This window comes from Microcaecilia unicolor, chromosome 13 (genome assembly GCF_901765095.1).
Source record: "Microcaecilia unicolor chromosome 13, aMicUni1.1, whole genome shotgun sequence".
In the NCBI taxonomy this organism is placed as follows: domain Eukaryota; kingdom Metazoa; phylum Chordata; class Amphibia; order Gymnophiona; family Siphonopidae; genus Microcaecilia; species Microcaecilia unicolor.
The window spans coordinates 37,239,903-37,252,363 of NC_044043.1; the positions used below are offsets into that span (position 1 = coordinate 37,239,903).

A 12,461-nucleotide genomic window follows, 5' to 3' on the forward strand; every position below is an offset into this window, starting at 1 on the left:
GCTAATTAACTTATCCAGGGCGTTCTCAGAGCCAATGCGGGAAAAGTCAATGGGAGCCTTCCAGTCTCAGTAATCTATCTTGTCTGCTATAATGCCAAAAAATGTGAAAAGCTTGCTGTTTGGATTTTCATGCATCCAGTTTTGGTCTGCAACAGCGAAGAGGTATTCTTTCCATACCCTACATAATGGATGCACAGCATCCCCATGGGAATCCCCTCTCCCACAAGCACAGAAAAGGCCAGGCTGCAGAGATCACCTCAGCCCCACTGGTTTTCAAGCAGAAACTGCTGTAGGACAGAGGTCACCCTTTGTAGAGGGAGGGACCTCCTACAGAGAGCTGGACAAAATAAACTCCTTTGACATCTAATTTGAAAGTAGCAGTTTTAAACCAGCAAGAGAGGGGAATAAAGATGAGGGGGGATGCTTATGTCATTAAAAAAACATTGTAGTTGATCTGTGTGGATCTTGATCACCTGTAGTTGGATTAAGTAGTTAATGCTATACATACTACAGACTATATGACCTTCTTGTTCACCAATAAAGATAGTTGAGAAAAAAAAAAAAAGATGGAGCACAGACATCACACTACTCCAAAATAGGTATCTCCTCTGTCGTTAGCCCTGTCTCTACCATTCCTCTCTCTAACGTGAATCCCACAGCAAGGCACAAGGTACATTTTCCCAGTAACCTTTGTGTAGCCTCCCGCTAGGAGAAGAGGCTGCCCCGGTTTCCTTTGCTCTCTCACAGACTGAGCTGCTCACCTCCTCAGCTTGAGTCGAATTCTGTGACTTTGCTTTAAAATGGCCATTAAGCTTTTCAGGTCATAATTGGAGGGTTTTCGGAAGCTGAGCCCCTCGGGTAAGCCATGCACCGTCAGCCAGGTGGGATCCTTTAAGATCTTCTCGTAGGGCACTGGCACCACATTGGTTTTCCCCAGTGCCTCACCTGGGACAGACAAATAATTAGAAAAACACTGCTGAACAGATTATAATGTGGGATACAAATGCAACAAATAAATAAATAAATAAATAAATAAATAAAATTAACTCACGGTGCAACAAATTCCATAAGTAGATTTTACCCATGGGATTTACCACCATAATAATAACGATGATGATGATAAAGGAGAAACTAGACCTTACCTACTAATTTGCTTTCCTTTAGTCCCTCCGGACCGGCCCAGGATTGGACTGATGCTGGAAGGCGTGCACAACCCATCAGTCCAATACTGAGCCGGTCCAGAGGGATGCTAAGGATCTGTGCTTGAGCACCTGTTCTTTCATTATTGCCTACGCAAAAGTACATGCACAAATCACTGATGAGGGGCCTGAAATTAAGTGTGATTCCCTTAGCAAATACTCCTACAAGTAAATTAATCGAAGTCCTTTCCACTGGTAAACCAGCATTTTACCCTCAAAAGTCTGCTTTGATTATTGGCATTGGGCAAAATTATGCACATTTTCCTGGATTCTATAAAGTGTGCCTACGTTTGGGCTCCCAAATTTGCACACGATTGGGAGTTTGCACGAGTAAATAAATTAGTTAATGAGCCATTAACAATGAGTAATTGAGTTCCTAACAATTATTGGCATTAACTGGTACTAATTTGAAGTTGCTCATGCAACTGCCTTATATGTGATTCTATAAAGAACCATGCCTACATCTTCTCAAGTGCAACTGAAAAGGAGGCGTGGCCACGGGAGGGGACACGGGTAGGTCAGGAACGTTCCCAAACGTTGGGCATACTGTTACAGAATGCTGCCATTTCCGTGTCTATGTTAGACACCACAATTACGTACATCAGGTTTCAACTGGCGCAAGTCTGGTGCCCAAATTTAGGCCATGTGCCCCTAGCACTTAGCGCCAATTTTTTCCAGTGTCTAACTTTAGGAGTGACTTACTGAATTTGGCCCATTGGGGGCAATTCTGTAACATAGGTGCTAACACTTATGTGTCCACTGACCCCCATAATCTATAAAGTGTGACTTAATTTGCATGCACAAATCTGGTCATATTCTGGATTTGCGCACGCAATTTAATTAGCTTAACAAGTCAATTGGCCCCGACAATTGCATTTAACAAACAATTATTAACACACACTGGCATTAATTAGAATTTACATGCATAACTGTCTATAAAGTGATGTGCATAAATTCTAAGATGCAGATCTGAAAAGGGGGTGTGGCCAAGGGAGGGGCATAGGCGGCTCATGGGCATTCCTTGAATTTACGCACACTATTACAGAATGTGGCCACTCCAGGTGTAATTTACGCTTTGGCACTTACACCTGGTTTTAATTGACGTAAACAGCCATGTCTAAATATAGTTGCAGAAAATGGGCGCTGGGCGTATTCTATAGACTATGCTTAGATTTAGGCATATTCCTTAAACCATGCCTAACTTTATGCTTAGTTTACAGAATACGCCTAGGTGTATTTTTTTCGGACAAGAATCTAGCCCTATGTGTGTAAATATTTAGAATAATGGCATTTAAAGGCATTTATGCACACATAAGCACGTTAAATGCCAAGATTGCACCTGAGCATTGTTCTGCAAATACCTACTTACTTACGTTAACAGGTGTTTGTGAGGTGGGTGTACATATGGGCAGAATCCGAGTGGAGAATGGGCGAGTCTCCCACTTATGTGCATGACCTCTAGGGTATACATATTTAGTTCCTTGAGGCTCTTCTCATACGTCTTTTGGTCCAAACCCCGTATCATTTTTGTTGCTTTTGCTTGAACTGCTTCAAGTCTTTTTACATCCTTAGTGAGATACAGCCTCCAAAACTGAACACAATATGCCAAGTGGGGCCTCACCAACAACTTGTACATGGGTATCAACTCCTCTCTTCTGCTGGTTATACCACTTTCTATGCAGCCTAGCATCCTTCTGGCTATGGCCACCGCCTTGTCACATTGGTTTGCTGCCTTGAGATCCTCAGACACTATCACCCCAAGATCCCTCTCCTGAGATGTACTCATCAGTCTCTCACCTCCAGTCTTGTATGTCTCCTTTGAATTTCTGTATCCCAAAGTGCATCACTTTGCACTTCTTCGAATTAAATATCAACTTCCAGTCCTTAAACCATACTAATTTTTGTAGATCACGTCTCATGTTTTCTACTCCCTCTGGGGTATCCATTCTGTTTGGAATCTTTGTGTCATCCACAAGAAAGCAAACTTTTCTTCCTACCCTTTGGCACTGTTGCTCACAAATATATTAAAATAGAATTGGCCCCAGCATTGATCCCTGAGACACTCCATTACCACCTTTCTTTTCTCTGAGCCCGTTCCATTTACCACCACACTTTCTCATCTGTCAGTGAACCAATTTCCAATCCAGTTTACCTCTTTGGGTCCTAACTTCATACTACTCAGCTTATTCATGAGCCTCCTGTAAGGAACTGTATCAAAGGCTTTGCAAAAATCCAAGTAGATTACATCTAGCACATGTCCTTTATCCAGTTCTCTGATCACCTAGTCAAAGAAAATCAATCAGATTCATTTGGCAGGATTTTCCTTTGGTAAAACCATGCTGCCTTGGATCTTGAAGCCCATTAGATTTTAAGAAAGTTCACTATCCTTTCCTTCAGAAGAATTTCCACTAGTTTTCCAACCACCAAAGTGAAGCTTACCAGCCTGTAGTTTCCCACTTCTTCCCTGTCCCCACTTTTCTGAAGCAAGATCACATCTGTTCTTCCCCAATCCCACTACACCTCTCCCGTCTCCAAGGATCTATTAAATCAATCCTTAAGAGGTCCTGCCAGGATTCCTCCGAGTTCCTCAATATTCTTGGATGTATCTCAAAGCCCCATGGCTTTGTCTACTTTCAGTTTTTCAAATTGTACATAAACATTTTTTCCTGTGAACGGTGCAACATCTCCTCAATTCCCAAATATACCGCTGGCAGCCAGCCATGCTCCTTCTCCGAGACTTTCCTCCATGAAGACAGAAGTATTTGTTTAGCATGTCTGTTTTCTCCTCATCACTCATTTCTATTCTTCCTCCTTTGCTCAAAATATCTGAAAACAATCTCGTCACCTCTCAATTTCTATAGCCATTTTCTTCAGCCTGATTTTACTATCATATTTCCCTCTTTGCTTCGTTTGAGTTTTACCTGGTAATCTTTTGTGTGCTCTTCTTCTTGCATTCTTCTGTATTTCTTGAAAGCTGCCTCTTTTGCCTTTATTTTTCAGCTGCTTCCACAACAATAAAACAGGGTCAAGATTGTCCACGCATTTTATGTACCTTGGAGAATACATTTTCTTTTACTTTTTGAAAGCATTAGACTTTTGTATATATCCTCGGTTGTCTTTTTGGACAACACTGGTTGGCATCTTCCACCCTTTCCCTTCCTGCCCTATGAATAGCTGCTTTCCACTTGGACCACTACCTTTCAACTTTTCCTCTGTCTACCCATCCTATCAGCTCTTTCTTAAAATACTCCCCCATTTTACTAAAGTCAGCATGTTTGAAATACAGTACTTTGAGTCTTTTCTATCCACAGTCCATTTAAGTTCTTATGTCAAACCATATTGTGCGATGATTGCTATTGGTTAGGCCAGCTTATCTGCTAGTAATCTAACATTTTGTGTTACAACTGGCCTTGCCATGTTCAAACATGCTGTGATTACAACACCCTTACATCATCTCTCTTTGAATCTTCAATAATAAAGCTCAAGGACAGTTACTCATAGTAGCAGGTATTAACCTAGGGATTCCTTGCTTTTCTCATGGCCAACTTTATGTAGCACAATCAACAGCTGGAACTGGAAAAAATGTGTACGTGTTCACCCCTCACGCTGAACATTCCAATGCTTGAAATTAAAAGAAAAATTGACCCCCTCATTTTATAACTTGGAGAGCTTAATGTTAGGTGTCAAGTGTGTATATGTTATAGACTAATAGTACTTATGGTCAGAGCTGCCAACAATTGGAAGTGCTAGATGCTATTCTATAATGCCAGTCGCTTAGGGCTCGATTCTATATATGGCGCTGAAAAAAAGCACTATTCTATAAGTCACTTTTAAAGTTAGGTGCGGTTTATAGAATAGAGCTTATGCTCTGGAATCACATCTAACTTTAGTGGTTAGAGCACCAGGTCTTGATATCCAGAGGTGGCCAGTTGAAATCCCACTGCTGCTCCTTGTGATCTTCAGCAAGTCACTTAACCCTCTATTGCCTCAGGTATAAAATTAGATTGTGAGCCCTCCAGGGAATGAGAAATATGCAGTACTAGTAAAAAAGGCCCGTTTCTGGAACGAATGAAACGGGCGCTAGCAAGGTTTTCCTGGGAGTGTGTATGTTTGAGAGAGAGAGAGCCAGAGTGAATGTGCGGGTGTGTGACAGAGTGAGATTGTCTGTGTGACAGTGTGTGTGTGAGAATGAGAGTGTGTGACAGGGCCCCCTCCCCTGTTCCTAATGCCCCTCACCCCGTTCCCTCCCCTCCTTTTCCTCCTCCTTCCCACACTTTGGGTTCCTTAAGGCTTTCAAAAGTCTATGTACCCCCGTGGCCCTAACGCCCAGTATCCGGATACCCCATCGCTTTCCTCCTCACCCCTCCCCCAAGATGTAATACTTTCACGTCCTTCATTTTTTTAAAGAAGTGTCCTATCTACCCTGTGTACAAATGCCTGGCATTCAGATTGTGTTCCTCTCGTAAATTTTCATTTCTTTCATTCATTCAGAACTTGCCCCCCCCCCTGAACACTTTTGATTCTTTCAGTCTTTTAAAACTGTCCTATGTACCCTGTGTGCTAATGGGCAGCATTGAGATTGTTTTCCTGTCCCAAATTTGCATGTCTTTCAGTCATTCACAACTCCCCCCCACCCCCCATTTAACACTTTCGGTTCCTTCAGTCTTTTAAAACTCTCCTATCAACCCTGTGTCCTAATGGCCAGCACTCAGATTGTTTTGCTTTGCCAAATTGTCTGTCACTGAGGTCAGTGCGTGCCTGCCTAGCAGACCACTTCCGGCAGGCACGGTCCCAAGCACATCCTGTTGGAGGTGAGAATTATTATATAGGATACCTGAATGTAACTCACCTTGAGCTACTACTGAAAAGGTTGTGAGCAAAATCTAAATAAATAAATAATCTAGCCCCTCTTCTCCCATGGCTCCTGCCCCTTCCACCTGCTCCGCTTCCTTTTTATCTACAAATTAAGTCCAGATAAACCTTGTTTGGAACCTGACAATTGACTGGGGGCTCCAGTTCCTTTTTTTTTACCTACAGGTTTGTGTTAAATCATGTGGTCCTGTTACTTCTGCAAGCTTCTGTTATCCTCAAACAGAAGACACCAAGATAGCATTCTGCTAACTGGATGAAACCCCCTCAAGGACACATGAAGGCTCTTACTATAGAGTACATCAAACACCTCTTCCACCATCTTCCTGAGCAGGTACACATCAGATCCCGGAGATGGGGAGCTTCTCTGGGCACTCCTCCCACAGTCCTTCACTCTGTTGTGGGTTTCAGCATCCTGCTCCTTCCTTTGCCGGTTTGCTGCAGAAAAATAAACAGGAGAAGCACAGTGTGAGGAGACTTGCTCCTTCCTCTAAAACGTAATAAAGTGCTAAAGGGAAGGCATTGCCAGACCACTACTACAGGCCTTAGGAGTGCAGTACAGTGTGGAGAAATTAGGGCTTACCTGATCATTTTCTTTCCATTAGTTCTTCACACTATTCCAGGACGTGTGGGCTAGTTATGACCATCAAGCAGCAGGTGGCGATAGAAAGCCCAGAACTGAGCTGCTAAATATATTCCCAGCCAGCCAGCCAGCAAGAACAGTTCTCCAGTATTTATATAAACAAGCAGAAGGAATAGGACCAACAAACTCTACAACTTTAAAGAAAAAAAAATCAACACAGAACCCTTAGACATTCTCTGGAGTCCTCGCAGAGAGACGCGAGCAAGGCAGGCCATGCACAATTCTTCAGCGTCCGCCCATGAAACACCGAACCATGGGTGGGCTGCCACGCTCTCTGCGAGGACTCCAGAGACCTTCTGGAGTTCTGTATTGATTTGTTCTTTAAAAAGTTGTATAGGTTGTTGGTCCTATGCCTTCTGCTTGTTTACGAAAATACTGGAGAACTGGTCTGGCTGGCTGGCTGGGAATATATGTAGCAGTTCAGTTCTGGGTTTTCTATCTCCACCTGCTGGTCAATGGACATAACTATTCCACACGTCCTGGAATAGTGGAAAGCAACGTAATGGAAACGTCTGTTTTCAAAGGGCTTGGATGCTGAACTTTGAGAGTTACGCTTGTAAATCGTTCTCTTCGAAAATTCACTAGGCCCGAGTGGCTAAATAGACTATGAACATCATTTTACACAGAATGTAGAGATCAGTTTTGAGGCATCCAGTTTGGAATGTGTTCAGTTCCAGTGGTATTTTAGAAAACATTCTGCTGATGCACATCCTTTTTTAAAAATACCCGCAGAATGCCCATGTACTTTGCCAGCATGTTCAGCAACAGCAGCCACTTTACAAATATACAAGTTGAAAAATGAACAGCATGGACCCTACAGCTTCCACATGAGCATGTCTGCGCTTACACATGGAAGAGGTCATTTCACAACTTCCATGTGTAAGTGGCACCACATCCACATAAAAACATAAGCATTGGCATACTAGGACTGAGCACATGTCCATCAAACCCTGTATCCTTTTTCCAACAGTGGCTAATCCAGGTCACAAGTAACATAACACAATATCTTATAGTCCACTGTCTACCTTTCGATTCTAAAAGGATTAGAAAAGATAAATCTGGAAATTACCAGAGATTAACGTTACATTATGTACTTGGCAAGATTCCAAAAGAGTAAAACAGATTGTCTGCTGCTTATCCTAGAATCAAGCAGTGGCTTTTCCCAAATACATCTTAATAATGGCTCATCAATCCAAACCTTTTTTAATTCCTGCTAAGCTAACTGCTTCTACTACATTGTCTGGCAACAAATTCCAGAGTTTAATTACTCGTTGAGTGAAGAAACGGCACTGGTTGGATAATGTGGGATATAAGAACCAATAAATGGAAATATTTTCCCCAATTTGTTTTAAATTTACTACTTAGTAGCTTCATTGTTTGCCGCCTAGTCCTAGTATTTTTGGAAAGAGTAAACAAGCAAATCACATCTACCCGTTCTACTCCACTCAGCATTTTATAGACCTCTATCATATCTCCCCTCAGTCATCTGTTCTCCAAGCTGAAGAGCCCTAGCCACTTTAGTCTTTCGTCACAGGGAAGTCGTCCCATCCCCTTTATCATTGTCATTGCCCTTCTCTGAACCTTTTCTAATTCCACTATATTCTTTTTGAGATGAGGTGACCAGAACTGCACGTCTAGCTGCCCAGTGTTATAAACCTACATGTGTAAGTGCCAGCAATTAAACAGTGAGGCTGCAATTTAAACTTGGTTTCACTCTGGAGGTGGAAATAAACTACATGAGATTAAGGAGAGTGATTCCCTTAATCCCTCGTGTAAAGCCCTGGCCAAAACAAGCACTTTTTTTTAAACCTATGTATGCCTTTGAGCTTGTATAAAGTCTATACAGAGATTTTTCTCTATACACTTATATTTCCAAATCACGACCCTTTGAAAAAAAAAAAAAAAACTCTGCACGGTGTAGATCTCCACAGGTAAACAGCAGCTTTCTGAAATTGATATTTTTATGTGTGTATGATCAGAATGGCAGATCCTTGCATGGACTGCAGTAAAGCCAGGATTGGATTAGCACACTCCTTATGACACAGAAGCAGTTGGCAATCCTATTCAAGAACTGTCCCTCTATACTGATTAGAGGGACAATTTTGCTCCGGGAGATTGCAGGTGTGAAGGTACAACACCCACAGGCAAATTTTTAAAGAGAAACTCACTGCGGAGTTTTCCTTTTGTGAAGTCGTATTAGGCAAAGACTGTGGATACAGGCATATCTTGTGGACTTTGTACCTGCATTCCTCCAGGGACTTTCCTTCCTGCTGTAAAACAACCCCATCCTTTCTGAAGATGCCAAAAGTATATATATTATGATACAACACACATACTGTGAACACACTGAAGTGATGGAGAGATTATTAAAAGGATACTCTAGCCGCCTATTATTTATACAACAGTGCATTAAATCTATGCATAGGCGCAACACATAATAGTAGAGTATTATGTAGAAAAATAGTAATAGCCATTATAAACATGGCTAAATGGTTTTGAAAATAGTCCTCTGTATGGACTTATTATGCAACAGAACTAGTAGAAAAGCTTGTCATAAAATGATGGGTACAATTACAGATCTCAGAAAAATTATGTTATGTTGGACAGACACCTCGAAGCTTAAAGACACGTTTCATTGAACATAGACATTGCATCCAAGCGGGGAAGATCTATGAGCCGATGGTAGCGCATTGTGCCCAACATCATCATCAGTTTTCAGAATTAAAATGTATTGTGTTGGAGCAATTGAGAGTGACAGAACGCAGGGGAGATATTAGATGGACATTAAGACAAAGAGAGCAGCGTTGGATATTTGAATTAAAGACTGTCACACCGAAAGGTTTAAATGTGGCGATTGAATGGAAGGCTTTTCTTTGACCATCTCATTTGATTGGATGATGAAGGAGTGACATCAGACGCTGAGTATATATACGTTTAGAATGAAGAACGAAGCCGTCAGCCATTTTTTGTTCCAGGGTGATTTAGAGATGGAGAGTGTTGAGGCGCTTGGATTAAAAAGAAAAAATTCCCCTGAGGCAGCTATGTTAGAGCTGTCGGGATTTGAGGAACTTCAAGAGTACAGCATTTGAACCTGGATTGGACTACGAATGGTGAAGACATCAGTTAATGAGCTAAGTACTCTTTCCAAGCTTTGATAAAAGTGAATTTTGAGTCTCCTATAAATGTTTGTTGTGGCACATGGCAGTGCTTATATGAAAGTTGATGTGGAGTTTTTTTTGTGAAGACATATGATTGTAACGGTTCCCTCATTATATCTAAGGCGTGTCCTTTAAGAACGAGGTGGATCCAATTTTTCTGAAGTCTTTTTTTCTCCACTTTTTTTTTATGTTGCACCTGCCATAGTCGCCCTCAAACTAATTGTACATAAGGTAGAACTGTTTGAGTGCTGTCAATAATTTATTCTACCTATTCCAGACAATTTCAGTACAATTACAGATCCCCATTGCCCCCCCCCCCAATCCAACATGACCTTCCTCCCCTGCACAACCCCCACATAAAAACAATTCAGAACTCCAACCGCTGCGTACGAACACGAGACGGAGCTAAGGACATCATCGACCCATGACAGATCCAATATCAAAAAAGTTGGTACCACCTACCACAAAACTTCTGGAAATCTGACCGCAGGTCTTTCCTGGTGTTCACGAAGATCCTCCCTTTCTCTGACCCAGCCACAAATGTGCTTTCATCATACACAGCAATACAGGCCACCTCAGCGTTCAATTTGGAAAGTGCTGAACACTAGAGTGAGAGTTGAATAGTGGGAGAAGAGCAGTTGGTCACCAGGAAAATGAACCACTTGTCAACTTATAACTATCTGTAAATACAAATCCTACCTCTGGGAATGCTTCCATTGTGTTCAGGTAAACTTATAGGGGCCGACATTTAGACCGCAGGAGGCAGCCTAGCTACCTCCCACGGTTGGTGCAGAACCCGGATATTCAATGCCAGGCCGTTTCTGGTGACCAGCATTGAATATCCAGTTTATTTTTGGCCAGTCTCAACTTAATTGGCCAAATCAATATTCAGCATTGGCCAGTTAAATTGAAACAGGCCAATGCTAGGCCTGCTATTTCAACGTTAATTTGGCCACCAAACATAGCCGGCGATGCGCTGAATATTAGAGGCCAGCCAATTATATCGCGCAATATAAATCAGTTATCCGCTAAGCACTAACCGGCAATATTCAGAAGGACAGTCTGCTATCTCCCACCGAATATTGCCGGATAGCCGGTTTAGTGCCATTTAACAGGCCTGGAGCGGTTAAATTGTTTTAAATATTGGGCAGATAGTCATACAGACTGCATATGTGTATGTTCACACACTTATGAGGGATTTCTGTAATACAGACGTAAATGTTTCTACATCCATTACACACATTTAAAATAATGACTTTTATATGCACACATGGTTGCATAACTGACACAAGTTTGCCTAAAGGTAAAATTATGTATAATCATACCTGATAATTTTCTTTCCATTAATCATAGCTGATCAATCCATAGACTGGTGGGTTGTGTCCATCTACCAGCAGGTGGAGATAGAGAGCAAACTTTTGCCTCCCTATATGTGGTCATGTGCTGCCGGAAACTCCTCAGTATGTCGATATCAAAGCTCCATCCGCAGGACTCAGCACTTAGAGAATTACACCCACGAAGGGACACTCTGCCCAGCTCACCACCGCCGAAACGGGGGAGGGGAATTAACCCAGCTCATCCCCACACAAGTGGGGGAGGGGAATCCGTCCAGCTCATCCCCGCGGAGCGGGGGAGGGACACCACACCCGCCGATGCGGGGGGATCTGGCTTATCCTGCAACCGCAACCGCGGGAGGAGCTGACTGACCCCAACACCGCCGAAGCGGGAGGGGTACAAAGCTGCCCTACAGCCGCACGAAGCGGGAGGGAGTGCCGGCAGAATTTATGTCTCAATCCAGCCCCGTAAAACGGAGGGGAGAGGAATGCAGCAGCTCACTGTAACACAAACTCGTCTCAACTCTTGAAGAATCCAAGTGAAAGAAGAACTTGAACACGAAGTCCTCCTGAAGTAACTGAAGGCTAAACTTGAACCTAAAATTCAACCAGAATATAAACAGTACAGATATCTGGGAGGGGCTATGGATTGATCAGCTATGATTAATGGAAAGAAAATTATCAGGTATGATTATACATAATTTTACCTTCCATATCATCAAGCTGATCAATCCATAGACTGGTGGGATGTACCGAAGCAGTACTCACCCAGGGCGGGACATAGAAATCCCTGACCTCAACACTGAAGCTCCAAACCGGGCCTCCGCCCGTGCAGCCACAGTCAAACGGTAATGCTTGGAGAATGTATGAGCCGAAGCCCACGTTGCCGCCTTGCATATCTCTTCCAAGGAGACGGATCCGGCCTCTGCCATCGAGGCCGCCTGAGCTCTCGTGGAGTGAGCCTTCAGCTGGATAGGCGGCACCTTCCCCGCGGCCACATAAGCCGCTGCAATGGCTTCCTTGACCCATCTTGCCACTGTAGGCTTAGCAGCCTGCAGACCCTTACGAGGACCTGCAAACAGGACAAACAGATGATCCGATTTCCGGAAATCATTGGTCACTTCCAAGTATCTGATGATGACTCGTCTCACATCCAGATATTCAAGAGCGGAGTACTCCTCTGGGTAGTCCTCCCTACGAAAGGAAGGGAGACAGAGCTGCTGATTCACATGGAAGCGAGAACCAATCTTGGGCAGGA

General features: G+C 43.0%; 1 protein-coding gene across 7 annotated transcripts in view; it reads right to left on the reverse strand.

The window, feature by feature from the left end:
- The window catches only part of GTF2IRD1 (GTF2I repeat domain containing 1), a 219,690-nt gene that overhangs the window by 120,409 nt on the left and 86,820 nt on the right, over positions 1-12,461 (reverse strand). For all 7 annotated transcript variants that reach the window (XM_030185787.1, XM_030185783.1, XM_030185785.1 and 4 more), the window contains exons 3-5: positions 10,332-10,473; positions 6,360-6,506; positions 762-945 (exon numbers count right to left, since the gene is read on the reverse strand). In XM_030185787.1, coding sequence (XP_030041647.1) covers positions 762-945; positions 6,360-6,506; positions 10,332-10,473 — 473 coding nt within the window. The remainder of the gene's footprint in view (positions 1-761; positions 946-6,359; positions 6,507-10,331; positions 10,474-12,461) is intronic.